Genomic DNA, 15,209 nt, shown 5'->3' with positions numbered 1-15,209 from the left:
GCGTTACACACTAACGTCTTTGGCGTGAAGTTGTTCTCTAAGGCCTTGGACTCTCGTCTTGTTGTCTGTTAAAAACGTTCGCAGGAGCTGAAATGAGAAAAGAGGACGGGCCACGTCAGATCAGGGGCGTGGAGGAACGATCCCTGACCTCTCCGGGTAGGGTCTGTGGGGGGACCCAGGACACGCTGTAGGAGGAAATTCAGTTTCCTCGTTGTTGTCCTGGGGTCAAACTGACCCCGTTTCAATTTGTTTATATCAGAATAGTTAGATTCTTTTACCAAATTGCCCAAAATAAAAATGGATGATTCCATACTGTCTTAGTGAATGAATGATCTTTTCATTGAATTTTGGGTGTTGTATTTCATCTTGAGCATTTCAATTTTTTTTAAGGTTTCCAAACAGTATCGGACGAAACTTTGACATACCCATCTGAGATCCACTAACATCCCTGGTCTTAACTATAGTCAAAATAATTCATAATTTCTGCCTTTTAAATAAAAACTTGTGTATAATTGTGAATAAATGTGGTTGTTGACCATGAATTCAAGAATAATACAAACTGTTAAACAGCTTCAGTTTTTTTTAAAGGCCGAAAGCTGGAAAAAAAAGTACAAAAAAAAAAGAAAAAAACTAAAAAAAACATGGAAAAGCAAGAAAGCAAAACAATATCATCTTTCAATTTGACGCAAGTCATACGGTTGTACTCACCTCGCTTCTCGGTGGTGGGCGGCGGTCCTATGCAGGTTCTGCAGCAGGCGGCTGCGCAGTAGGTCCACAGCGGGGTCTGGGTCTCGTCGGCTGCAACCCAGACAGGTCGCTCGACCCCCAGGGGATTTGGCGTGGTAGGCCAGCTCTCCTCGAGGGAAGGCCTCAGAAGAGAAACGGGGTCACGCAACAGCGAGTAAAAGGGGCGATAGACACAACTTCACAGCTATGTCGGTGAGGGGTAGCGGGGGAAGCAAGGCATAGTGACGTTGTGGGGGGGGTGGAGCTGACTCGGTTGGGGGTTTTGTCAGAGAGGAGGACGCTGAACGCCAAATAAATGCGTCTGGACAATGTCGCACCCACTCCATGCTTGCTGCTCCATCACAGAGCATCAGTGAAGACTCAACTCACAATGAACCACAGGCGCCACACGGAAGGCATCCTGCCTGTGGCCATCAAACTTAAACTCCTCCCTCCGATTGTCTGACACACCACACACACACACAAAACCCACACATAAACAGAACCAGACACACAACCACACAAACACACACCACACACCAGACACTCAGAGAGGTGCAAAACTGGGCACTATATCTATTTTTGTGCAAAAACGGCCTGAAATGTGTGCAATACTCACCCTATTATATATTAGGATTATTTTATTTTTTTTTTTGTAAAACTTGTCACATTTGCAACACCCCTTGATTATGTTAATTAAGAAATACTGTATCATATGTTCCTTTAAACTATGTAAATATCACATCCTTAGATTTCGTATTACCTTTCTTACTATTTGTGGCAACGAACAAAGAGTTTCCCTCAGGGAATCAAAAGGATTTTGGTTCTGTTATGATGTGGGAAAACTAGCTGGAGTAAATCGGAAGTGAATGATGAAGTCGCTTGTCGCTTAGTGGTTATTTATAACCAGAAGCAGTTTCTATTTGGTAATTGCATGCTAGTATTTAACCTCATGTTGGTACTCATGTTGTCTCATGTTGTCTATATTGTCCTCATGTTGTCCTCAGTGGTCCTCATGTGTCCTCATGTTGTCCTCATGTTGTCCTCATGTTGTCCTCAGTTGTATTCATGTTTGTCTTCTGTGGTTCTCATGTTGTCTCATGTTGTATCATGTTTGTCCTCATGGTGACCTCATTGTGGTCCCCACGTCCTCCGTTGCCCTATGTTTCTTCATTTGTCCTCATGTTGTCTTCATGTTGTCTTCATGTTGTCATAATGTTGTCATCATGTTGTATTCAGTTGTACTCATGTTGCCCTCCTGTTGTCCCAGTCATCAGTTGCCATCATGTTGTCATCAGTGCCATCATGTTGTATTCATGTGTCTTCCATGTTGGTCTTCATGTTGCCCTCTGTTGCCATGTGTGTCGCAGGTGCTTCATGTTGCCCTCATGTGTCCATGTTGTCCTCATGTTGTCCTCATGTTGTCTTCATGTTTGTACATCATGTTGTCCGTTAATTCCAGGCTGTGGGTGATTATCATAACCTCAATACTTTAATTTTTTTAGTTCAATAATTCCTAATTTCTCAACTCAAAAATTAGGTCTAATTTCCTATAAATGAGGGTTTTATTGACCATAAATTCCCAAAAATAACTGTAAACTAAAGGTAATCAGTAGTGTCCACTGCGCTATTGACTAGGTGGACTGGTCTTTAAATCTTCCATAGCTCCAGGTGGGGCTGGTCACGGCCCCGATAGACGGATCCATCTGGAACATCATGGAGCTTCGTCCCTCACGTCGCCCTTCTCAGCGGGGGTTGGGTAGGGTATGGCGTGAAGGTCCGGGGTCTCAGGGACCTCAGACTGACCGCGTGAAGGACACGTTACACATGTTCAGGGGGCTCACTAGCTCTGTTTCAATCCACGTGTTTTATCCGAATTTTAAGTGATTTTTTGAATGAACAACAACATCGAAACAGCAACTTGATGGAATTTCAATGTCGATAAAGGAATACGCTCGATTCCTTCTGTTTTTTCTTATTGTTCGCTATTGGGCTTTTGCGATATGCGAATAAATACTGATTGGCGATTTTAAGTTGTAGGTATTTGTATGGTTGCAACCCGCCACAAAACGCAGAAGACGAAGTTGGTAGTTCATTTACCGCAGTATTTTCTCTCGTTGAACAAGGGGGGGGGGCCAAAAAGCAGAGGCCGGAGGAACGGAGAGGAGACGAGGTGACTATCTAGTTTAATTTATCAGGAACCTGTGAGGAACTGGACGTAAGGTTGGAACAAGCCGTGGACGTTCCTGCGAGGACAATGGAAGACGCCTCAGACAGAGAGACATGTTCTCACATTGCGGGGGGGACAATAAAAGCAAGTAGCATCTGCATGTTCATAGCGATTGTGTTGCTAGCGCGTTGTTTTCTTACTATAGAGCGATATGTCGCTATCGCGGGAAAACCTGAGCTCTATTACAACTGTCCCCTATGGATCATGTGATGTCGTCCCTAGTGATCATGTGAGTTGTCCCCTATTGATCCGTGATGGTAGAAGGCAGCCATTTTGTCTAGAAACACGTTGTTTGTGAATGTGTGATTAAGTGAAAAACGAATGGAAACACTTAAAAAGTCGAAAATCAATACGATTATAACCAATTTTGATCCAAAACAGCGTCATGGACCTCAGGTTTATTGGCTATAAAAGCAGCGGATGGAAACACACTTCACAGATTTATCCACCGAGTTTTTTTTTGTAACCGAAAGTTCAGATAATTCGTTGAACAGTGGATGGGAACGTTTAAAAAAGGATACTGAGAAAAAACTAAAAGATCTGTCAGCCTTTTGGCCAAAGGCACCTAACGCACTTCTGTTGATCCCCAGCAGCCACTCCTGAGCGTCATGGCGCCTGGTCTTACAGCTGTATTGGGTACAGGTCCTTTGGAAAACAGCTGACCCTGAAGAGGCAGAGAAACACTTGAACTTCCTGTCCTGAGAGTCAGTTAAACGCAGCCGTTAAGAGCGTCAACGTATCATCAAACCTCTTTCCGGGCGGGTACGATCATCGACAGCGGGGCTGCCACAAGTCCTTTGCGGCGATCAGGACGGTTAAAAACCGGAAAAACATCACAGGCCGCTTCAGTCCAGGGGCCGCGCTTCGGCAATCACCGCTAAAGGGACGGAGAGGTCAAAGGTCGCGGGATGGCAGGGTTGACGCTATAGAAGGGATGGTCCGGAGAGACGGCAAGACGCCCTAATTGGTTAGTAGTTGGTGCCTTAGTTGGTTAGTTAGTTAAGTGTTAGGTGGTTCGGTTGGTTCGATTGGTTGGTAAGTTAGTTAGGTTGTTAGTTAGTTAAGTGGTTAGGTTGGTGGGTAGTTAGTTTGGTTTAGGGTGGTTAGGGTGTTAGGTGGTAAGTGGGTTAGGTTAGTTTAGGTTGGTTAAGTTAGTTAGGTGGTGAGGTAGGTTGGTTGGGTAGTTGGTCGGTAGGTGGTGAATTAGTTAGTTGGTTAGGTTGGTTAGGTTGGTTAAGGTAGTAGGTGGTAGGTTAGGTTGGTTAGGGTGGTTCGTTTAGTTGCGTTAAAGTTGGTTAGGTTGGTCGTTAGGTTGGTTAGGTTGGTTAAGTTGGTGGTTATGTGGGTAAGTTGGGTCGGTGGTTAGTTAGGTGGTATAGGTTGGTTAGTGGGTTAGGTGGGTAGGTTAGTGAAGTTGGGTAGGCGGTAGGTGGTTATTAGTTAGTTGGTTAAGGTAGTTAGGTTGGTTGGTTGAGGTGGTTAGTAGTCGTTGGTTAGGTGGGTAAGTTGGTTAGGGTTGGTTAGTGAGGTTGGTTAGGTTGGTTAAGTTGGTGGTTGGTGGGTTGAGGTTAGTTAAGTTGGTAGTTGGTAGGTTGGTTAAGTTGGTAAGGTGGTAAGGTGGTAAGTGGGTTAGGATGGTAGGTTGGTTAAGTTGGTTTAAGGTTGGTTAAGTTGGTTAGGTGGTAGGTTGGTAAGGTTGGGTTAAGTGGTTAGGTTGGTTAGGGTGGGGTTAAGTTGGTTAGTGGGGAAGTGGTTAGGTTGTTAGGTAAAAAAAATTTGTTTAAAAATGTCCTGGGGATTGGTGTAATTAGTTATATATATTTTTTTTTTGCAACATTTGTCAATTTTTTCAGTGTCTTTGGTCATAGTTCTGAAAGACAGGGTCAAATTGAACACAGGGACCAGAGGGAGGGTTGTAACTTAGTGTTTTAGTGTTGTACAACTAGGAAAGGTGGTCCAAACGCTAGACAGTCGCTACGTATCTGGAGAGGGGGATGAAGTTGTAGTTTATAGAAAAGTAGTTTCAGTGTTGGGGGTCAAATTGAAAAAGTAAAATTGTAAAGATCAAGGTGGTATTTAACCCTGGTGTGGTTTCACTCTCTCGTTCCCGCGGGTCAAATGACCCAAATTATTGGGTTTTAAAACCATACTCAAATAAAAATGTTACTTAATATCTATTACCAAATTGTCTTTTATCCATTTCAACAGCTGAGTAACGTTATGTTTAGGGAATGCATCAGTCTCTACTTGCACACTATTTACAACTGGGGAAGTGGGGTTGTTTTAGGTCATGAGGTTATAATTCATGTAACAATCCATTATGAAACAACATAGTATATCCAGAATAATGTTCTGAGTCAGGAATACATGTTTATCACAGGAAATAAAGAAAGGACTCTGATTTCAGGTGGAAAACATGGAACTTGTCCCATTTTTCTTCTTGTAAAAAATTAGAAATGGGTCAATTTGACCTGGATAAAATACAAGGGTTAAATCAGTTTTTCTTGTGTGTGTTGATCTCACCGAGTCCTTTCTGGGGCAGCAGAGACCGGTACTCCGCCAGGAAGCTGACGTAGGGTTTCTCCCTGCTCAGCTCGTAGTATCGGATGTTCCCGTCCCCCTAAATCAACGTACGTAAGGTCACACCACGTCTGTCATCTGGCACATTTGGCACATTTAACCCTTGTGTTGTATTCCCATCAACCATGAAAAAAAGTCAAAGCTTTTTCTGACATTTTTGTCACTTTTTCAATGTTGTTGGGGCTTTTATTTGGATGTTTTTTCCAAAGTTATTTGACATTTTTAATGTTGACATTTTCAGCTCATTTCGAAGAGCCATTTTTTTGTGATGATAAAACTGAAAATGGGTCGAATTTGACCCGAGGACAACATGAGGGTTAAGCCACTCTAGAATAAATATATATATATATATATAACAACTGGAGGACATTAATGCAGAGATGCAGGGTTCGAGTTGGTTTGTGTTACAACCTTTCCAGCCAGGTAGAGCATGTGTGTGTCTGGATCGTAGAAGGGGAACAGGACTCCTGCAGATCCGTCCAGGTCTTCTTCATACAGGGGCTCAGATAAGTCGTCCTGCAAAACCAGACGAGCATCGTTTAGGACTCCAGGTTTCCCGAATGGCTGCTTAACCCTCGTGTTGTCCTCGGGTCAAATTTGACCGGTTTACAAAAACTTTCTACATCAGAAAAGAACGTTAAAAAAAGTGACAATTGTTGGGAAAAAACTACTAAAAAAGCGGGAAAAAAGTAACAAAAACATTGCTTTTTCAAACAATGAAAAAGTGACCCCAAAAAATTTAAAAAAGGGACAAAAAAACATCAAAAACATTAGAAAAAGCGACAAAGCAATTGTTAAAAAATTGACTAAAACATAATTAAAAAAATGTCAAAAAAGTGACAAAAAAATAGGAATGAAATAGACAAAAACGTTGAAAAGTGTAGAAAAAGAGCAACCAACTGTTGAAATTTCAACCCAGAAAAACACAAAGTTGCAGGTCAACGGGAAGACGACACAAGGGTTAAAAATGCATCGTCATTGCATTGGTCTCTTTAATTAATACACAGGACATAATGCATCTTTAAAAAAATCTTCCACTGTTTTGTGTCTTTCGTTGTTTTTAATTTTGTTTTTTTATTACAGGGAGGTGTGTTCAGGTGCATTCTGGGCGTGCTGGTCTTAGGGAGGTGTAGGGAGGTGTGTCCAGGTGCATTCTGGGCGTGCTGATCTTACAGGGAGGTGTGTCCAGGTGCATTCTGGGCGTGCTGGTCTTACAGGGAGGTGTGTGTTCAGGTGCATTATGGGCGGGCTGGGTCTTACAGGGAGGTGTGTCAGGTGCATTTGGGGGCGTGTGGTCTTTACAGGGAGGTGTGTTCAGGTGCATTTGGGCGTGCTGGTTTACAGGGAGGTGTGTTCAGGTGCATTCGGGGCCTGCTGGTTTACAGGGAGGTGTGTTCAGGTGCATTGGGCGTGTGGTCTACAGGGAGGTGTGTTCAGGTGCATTCGGGGCCTGCTGGTCTTACCGGGAGGTGTGTTCAGGTGCATTCGGGGCCTGCTGGTTTTACAGGGAGGTGTGTTCAGGTGCATTCTGAGCTTGAAAAATGCTCCTAGGCTCGTGCACAGCTCGCACACACTATGCTTGTTACACACACAGGGACGCACACTGTGCTTGTCACACACACACACACACACACACACACACACACACAGGGACGCACACTGTGCTTGTTACACACACACACACACACACACACAGGGACACACACTATGCTTGTAACACACAGGGACACACACTATGCTTGTAACACACAGGGACACACACTATGCTTGTAACGCACACACACATGCAGAAGACCCTTTTTTCAAACTAGCAAAATTGGATTTGGACGTGCCCTGAGCGCACCAGGCCCTGAACGCACCAGGCCATGAACGCACCAGGCCATGAACGCACCTGTGCACTTAGATTGTTAAATTAAGGCCCTTACTGCCCATTTGATGTGTTTGTGGTCCTGGTTCTTACCGGGTCCCAGAGGACGATCTGTCTCTGGTTCCAGGGCGAGCTGCCGGTGGACACGAGCATCTTCAACCCTCCGATGTATAAAACCTTACTGGCTCTGTGGGACTTGCAGCTCGACACCTGCAGGGACACAATTACACGTTAAGGTTGTCTTTACTCACACAAATGATATGAAAACCTCCTGAAACCCACCTGAAGGATTCTCCCGGTCCGCGGGTCCAGGACTCGAACCCGTCTGTCCTTGGACGTGACGGCCAGCCTGCTGCCGTCCCGGTTGAAGCTGAGGGACAGCAGCAGCGCGTCGGACGGGTGGCGATGGAGGACGGGCGTCAGCACCACCCGAGCCGGGTACCTGAGCACCGCTCCGTCCTGGGACACGTCCCAGAGGAGGACCTGGGGACACGAGAGAAACAGCTGATTGTCCCACTGAAACACACAGATTGCCCAATCTGATGAGCACCAGTTCTAATTGAAGCTCAGTTATTGACTCTGGCTGTCAGCTGAGACCCAAAGATGTCCGCTAAGGTAGGGGGACAATGTTTTAATGTCCAAAAAAGAGGACACTTACACACACAGGGACACACACTATGCTTGTTACACACACAGGGACACACACTATGCTTGTTACACACACAGGGACACACACTATGCTGGTTACACACATAGGGACACACACTATGCTGGTTACACACACATAGGGACACACACTATGCTGGTTACACACACAGGGACACACACTATGCTGGTTACACACACAGGGACACACACTATGCTTGTTACACACACTCGGCTTCCCCGAGACACAAATTCAGACCGGCTTCTCAGAGGTTAATGAACATGCTTCGTTATGCCTCAATGGCATAAAATAACATATGTAATAAAATAAAATCTGTAACAAAATAAAAGCTCTTTTCAAATAAAATACATGTGAAATAATGTTCTAAATATGACCTCTTCTGAGTCAGCTTCAACTAAATGTCTCGTAAAACCTTTTCAATGTAGTAAAATCAGGTTTTTCGGTGTCCATGTGAGCTTTATTAGACACTGAAATATATGTACTAGCGTAATATATATATATATATATATGTAAGGCACAAGCAAAGTACTATACTGTAGTATTGTGTGCAAAGCGCCGGTCAATTTAAGGACACGCTTAACCCTCCTGTTGTCCTTGGGTCAGATTTGACCCGTTTACAAAAACTTTCTATACCAGAACTGTGACTAAAGAAATTTAAAAAAACGCAGGAAAAAATCAACAAAATGCAGAAAAAGTGATTAAAAAAAAACAGAAAAAGTGACAAAAAAAACATCCAAATCAAAGGAAAAAGCAATAAAAAAGACTTACACACATTGAGGAAAACACGATTTACAAAAGTGACACAAAATAGGAATTTCAATTGACAAAAAAAACGTCAAAGTCTAGAACAATAAACACAAAATGTTGAAATTTCAACCCAGGAAACCAGTCTCAGGTCGACGGGAAGACAACACCAGGTCAATGCTGATGGTCCCAGGGAAACCAGTGGAAACGGGTTATTTACGTGAATTTCCTGACCTTGTAGTCGTAGGCGGAGCTGAGCAGCAGGTTCTCGGCTGTCGGGTGCCACTCGATAAGCGCCACCCGCCTGGAGTGACCAATCAGAGTCTTCCTGGCCCGGGTCTGGTCCTGTTGGACGCCACAGACCGGGATGTCCCAGACCTTCACCTGGAACACAAACAGTTCTGGGTTACCAAATTAAATTAAATTAATTAATTTGACATTGCTGTAAACACACCAGAATTAGCCAAAAAGCTGTTTTTCGTCCGTTGTCCCTGTTGTTTATACGCCGTACTTTTTGGGAAGTAAGGTCCAATGGGATCGCGTCAAAGGGTGAAAGACTTCGTCTCTCTATACTTGTGAGGACATTTCATCAGCTGAACCATCTGGGACAAAGAGAGACGGATCTTACGGTGCCGTCCTCCGAGCACGAGGCGACGCAGTGGTCGTCGAACGGGTTCCACTTGACGTCCAGGACGCTCCCGCGGTGCCCGCACACCCTCGGGTGCTGGGGGTCCACCCGGCCCGTCTGAGAGAAGGGAGACATGAGAGACACGAGAGACACGAGAGACACGAGAGACATGACATCACGCAGGTCACAGCACCAACTACAGAAAAAAAACTTCACAACAACAGAGATTTAGATTCTTTCCTTTACTCTCAGGCTACGTCTGCTACGTTTTGGTTTAAAAACTAATATCTTTTGCTACTTTTGGCGTCCGCACTACTCCGGCCGATATCAGGCATTTACCGATCTATCGGTATCGGCGTTCAGGATGTTAAACCTTGTGTTGTGGTTGTTGTTGTTGTTGTTTTTAGCGCCGTTGCTTCCAGCTGCTCTCTTCTATTTTAGGGTAAAAAACTGACCTGAGTTTACCCCAGTTATGCACCAATACCCCAGTTACTTAATGAGTAGTCTCGCATCGCCAGACCTTCCTCCACAGTGCTGCAGAAGAGGGTCTGGCGAGTCCACGCAGCGTTCTGGGATGGGAGAAGAACACGCTCTGGTTTATCGGCGTTTTCTTTAAACCAATCACAATCGTCGTGGGCGGGGCTAGGCGCCGGACGGAGCCACGGTGCCGCTGCTACATGGTCTCAGGAAGGAAGTTGTTTTTAATACCAGATTTTTGCTAATTGAGAGTGTTAAATACAGAATGTTTGTTGGCGTCTGAGAACTGGGAATAACCATTTAACCCTCGTGTCGTCCTCCCGTTAACCACGACGTTGTCCTTCCAGGTCAAAATTGAAAATGAATATTGTTTTTTGGGGGCTTTTCCGATGTTTTTGTAGTTTTTTTCTGATGTTTTTTGTCATTTTTTCCAGCTTTTGGCGCTTTAAAAAGAAAACTGAGCTGGTTTAACAACAGGTTTAATAATTATTCTTAGAATTCATGGTCAACAAACCTCATTTATATCAAATTATTCATAAGTTTTTAGTTAAAAAGGCAGAAATTATGAATTATTTTGACTAATAGTTAAGATCAGAGGATGTTGAGTGGATCTCAGATGTGTAGATGTCCAAGTATAGTCCGGATACTGTTTGGAAACCTTTAAAAAAAAGAATTCAAATGCTACAAGATTAAATAAAACACCCAAAAATTCAATGAAAGTAATCATTAACTTACCTTAACAGCGTTATATGGAATCATCCATGTTATTTTTGGGCAATTTGGTTGAAAGAAATCCATATTTCTGATATAAAACACTTAAAAATGGGTCAGTTTGACCCCAGGACAACATGAGGGTTAAATAATTATTTAAATAATTGTTGTTCTAGCAAAATATTTCTATCACAAATGCAAATTTAAGCAACTTAACACAGAGATGAGCAGATTTCACTGACTTCTTCTTCTTCTTCTTCTTCTTTTCACTGCATGTTGTGATTTAATGTGTTTGTACTGTTACTGTAATAAATACTAGATTTACTATAAGTATCAATAGATGTACTTTTCCTCTAACGTGTAGTTTTTTATTGTGTATACAGGAGGAGATGATGACAGTGGAGGACTACGTACGTGATGGATGGGCAGGACCAGAAAGGACCCGCCCCCGGCGCACTCCGTCACCACGGCGATGAAGCAGGGATTGGCGGAGCAGTAGTGGTTGTCGTGGACGCCGCGTGTGATCGGCACCCCGTCGTAGCCGTGCTCCTTCGTGGACGGCTTCCCGAACACGTGACGAAACTTAGAGCCGCAGAAGGACGGACGCCACGACATCTGGAGGACGAAGGTCAGAGGAGTTTAAACTTTATCGGCAGTTTGACATTGACAAAATGGTGCAGTTAATGTGGCCACTGTGGGGTTTTGATGGCAGGGATTGCCTGGCTACGCCCTGTAACACCCTGCAGGGCCCTGCTACGCCCTGCAACACCCTGCAGTGCCCTGTGACACCCTGCAGTACCCTGCTACGCCCTGTAGCACCCTGCAGTGCCCTGTGACACCCTGCAGTACCCTGCTACGCCCTGTAACACCCTGTAGTGCCCTGCTACGCCCTGCAACACCCTGCAGTACCCTGCTACGCCCTGTAACACCCTGTAGTGCCCTGCTACGCCCTGCAACACCCTGCAGGGCCCTGTAACACCCTGCAGTACCCTGCTACGCCCTGTAACACCCTGTAGTGCCCTGCTACGCCCTGTAACACCCTGCAGGGCCCTGTAACACCCTGCAGTGCCCTGTGACACCCTGCAGTACCCTGCTACGCCCTGTAACACCCTGTAGTGCCCTGCTACGCCCTGTACACCTGCAGCCCCGTAACACTGCAGTACCTGCTACGCCTGGTAAACACCCTGCAGTGCCCTGTGACACCATGCAGTACCCTGCTACGCCCTGTAGCACCCTGCAGTGCCCTGTGACACCCTGCAGTACCCTGCTACGCCCTGTAACACCCTGCAGTGCCCTGTGACACCCCTGCAGTACCCGCGACGCCTGTAAACACCCTGCAGTACCCTGCCACGCCTGTAACACCCTGCAGTGCCCTGTGACACTGCATGCCTGCTACAACTGTAAACCTGCAGTGCCCTGCTACGCCCTGAACCCGCTAAACCTGTAACACCTGCTACGCCTGTAACACCTGCTAAACCTGTAACACCCTGCTACACCTGTAACAACATGCACCTGCACCCTGTAACACACTGCCTACGCCCTGAACACCCTGCTACACCTGTAACACTGTACACCCTGTCACAACCTCAGTGCCCTGCTACGCCCTGTAACACCCTCTGCTACGCCACTGTAAACACCCTGCTACAACCTGTAACACCCTGCTACACCCTGTAAATCACCTCGCAGTGCCTGCTACGCCTGTACACACCCTGCTACGCCCTGTAACACCCTGCTACAACCTGTAACACCCTGCTACACCCTGGTAAAACCACGGTGTGCAAATGAAAAAGCTGAAGCATCGCTACAAGAATTTATTGACCGACAATTAATGGAAAGTGTGGAAATGACAGTGGACACGAATCTTAAGAACCACTGTAACACACATCTGCACACAGGGGTGTGTGTGTGTGTGTGTGTGTGTGTGTGTGTGTGTGTGTGTGTGTGTGTGTGTGGGGTGTCCTAGGTAATCTTAATAGTGTTGTGGAACTTCAGCAGCTGCCTAATAATAATGCAACCCGTCATTATTGCTTTTCATAATCTTATTAATAATGGAGCCATTATTCACTAGCGGAACTCCTTAATCTCCTCTCTCCTCTCACACACACACACACACACACACACTCTCACACACACACTCACACAGCACACACACACACTCACACCCACACTCTCACACACACACACACACACACTCTTACCACACACACCACACTCTCACACTCACACACCGCACACACACCACACTCACACACACATCACACACACACTCTACACACACACACACACACACCTCTACACCACCCACACACACTACACACTCTCTCACACACACACACCACTCTCTCTCACACACACACACACACACACACTCTCACTCTCACTCACTCACTTACATTCACTCACTCACTCACACACACAACACACACACACACATCACTCACTCACTCACTCACTCACTCACTCATCACTCACACACACAACAACACACACACACTCACTCACTCAATCACTCACTCACTCACTCACTCACTCACTCACACACTCACCACAACACACAAAACACACACACACTCTCTCACAACACACACTCTCACAAACACACACACACCACACACACACACACATCTCACACACACACACACACCACCACACACACACACATACACACTCACACAATCACACACACACTCACAAAAATCACACACACACACACTCTTTTCACACTCACACACTCACTCACACACCACAACACACACACCACACACACACACACACACACACACACCACACAACACAACACACAACACACACACAACACACAGATAAATCCTTCGTCCAGAACAGTTGCTTGTGTTATTAAATATTCATCATACATCTTTACACACACACTTTCCTGTTGTTACAAACTCCTCCTGACCTTTGACCTTTCCTGCGGCTAGAAGAGATCAGCTTACTGCGGAGAACAAGGAAGAAACGGAAGAGAGGAAAAGTCTTTTCACTTTAATCCATCCTCCTACCTGCCAATTACCGACTGATTATCAGTAAAGTGTTTTGTTGCATGTAGCACTGTTAAAACATTAATTTAGCTTAATTTAAGTATACTTCCACATGTATATACGTTATTTATTTCTTTATTTACAGACTCAAGGTCCAGATAAAAAAAAAAAGTACACTCAACACATTACAAAAGGGGTTCAGACCAAACATAGATACATATAGACAAACTGATCCCCCAAAAATATCACAAAAGAAACACACACACACACAACTCTACACATTGCAACGTCCAATAATTAAAACAGGTACAGGTACGTGTTCCAGTGATTCCATAGTAACATAATGTACTTAAATGTTCTTTTTTGTTAAATAATATTATTGTACTTCATGCTATGTACTGTATAGTGCTACTAAATATACCCTAATATACAATGAAGTGTACTTGACTGCACTGGGGCTGGGCTAATAACTGGATTTTAACCCTCATCTGCAGGTCAAATTGACCCATTTCAAATATTTTCAAGAAGAAAAATGGTCCAAGTTACATTTTTTCAACGTCCTTTCCTTATTTCCTGTGATAAACGTGTATTCATGACTCAGAACATTATTCTGGATATGACACTTATGTTGTTTCCATAGTGGATTTTTAACATGAATTATAACCTTATGACAAAAAAACAAACCCCACTTCCATGTTTAATAGTGTGCTAGTAGAGACTGATGCATTCCCTGAACTTATATGATATCTCAGTTGAGATAAAGTTAATATTGGTTAATAGATTATGAAGTAAAATGTTATTTCAGAATTGTTTTTAAAACCCCAAATAAGTCCCGGGTCAGTTTGACCGGAGGGACACGAGAGGGTCCCCAAAGGTGAAGCCAACATGAGGGTTGAATAAGCCATGCATGGTTCTGCTGCACTGTTAACATGCACGCATGCACAGGTTTGGGAAAAGATAAAGGTCAGGTTTATAAAAAGCAGATGAAATAAATACACCTAAAATAGAACAGAACAATAGAACAGGAACCCTGTGGCTTTGGGGATGTGTTGTGTCACATCTCTGTTTTCCATGCCAATATGACTCATGAATGAGATTTGGCGGTAGAGGTTTTACTGATAACACCTGTGTTCCTCAAACAAAACTTAGATTAAAAATGTTGTTGCACTATTTATAGATATTTTACACTGATGTGTTTTACCTCGCTTTTATGACCTTACCTGTAGCACTTTGAGATTTGTTTAAATGTAAAGTGCATTACAAATAAAATGTATTATTATTATTATTATTATTGTTATTATTAGCATCAACAACACAGAGCCCACACGACACTAACAACTTCTCTCAATTCCTCCTTCACTCTATTAAAATAAACAATAAGAATCCCGGGCTTACCTTTATGTCTCCATGTTAATCTCTCTGCTGCTGTGTCTTTAATGACACACACACTCCCCAGAAAACTTACTATAAACAAAAGGATTTAGTCTTACCTCTGAAAGAGTCATGTAGAAGTCTGACCACGCCGAATTAGGATTATTGTTATGATCACATGACTCCTGTCTATCACCTGGTTCTGTCAGAGC

At 44.2% G+C, this 15,209-nt stretch overlaps 1 protein-coding gene across 1 annotated transcript in view; it reads right to left on the bottom strand.

Moving 5' to 3' along the window:
- Positions 1 to 15,131, bottom strand: part of LOC116696236 (coronin-2A) — a 22,282-nt gene extending 7,151 nt beyond the window's left edge. Inside the window, exons 1-8 of the mRNA XM_032527065.1 lie at positions 15,117 to 15,131; positions 11,045 to 11,245; positions 9,443 to 9,559; positions 9,049 to 9,198; positions 7,686 to 7,886; positions 7,497 to 7,613; positions 5,948 to 6,052; positions 5,480 to 5,576 (exon numbers count right to left, since the gene is read on the bottom strand). Coding sequence (XP_032382956.1) covers positions 5,480 to 5,576; positions 5,948 to 6,052; positions 7,497 to 7,613; positions 7,686 to 7,886; positions 9,049 to 9,198; positions 9,443 to 9,559; positions 11,045 to 11,245; positions 15,117 to 15,131 — 1,003 coding nt within the window. The remainder of the gene's footprint in view (positions 1 to 5,479; positions 5,577 to 5,947; positions 6,053 to 7,496; positions 7,614 to 7,685; positions 7,887 to 9,048; positions 9,199 to 9,442; positions 9,560 to 11,044; positions 11,246 to 15,116) is intronic.
- Between the last annotated feature and the right edge of the window lie 78 nt (positions 15,132 to 15,209).

This window comes from Etheostoma spectabile, chromosome 9 (assembly GCF_008692095.1).
Source record: "Etheostoma spectabile isolate EspeVRDwgs_2016 chromosome 9, UIUC_Espe_1.0, whole genome shotgun sequence".
Taxonomy (NCBI): Eukaryota; Metazoa; Chordata; class Actinopteri; order Perciformes; family Percidae; genus Etheostoma; species Etheostoma spectabile.
Note: the sequence above shows the minus strand (reverse complement) of the source record. Positions and strands in the feature narration are given on the sequence as shown.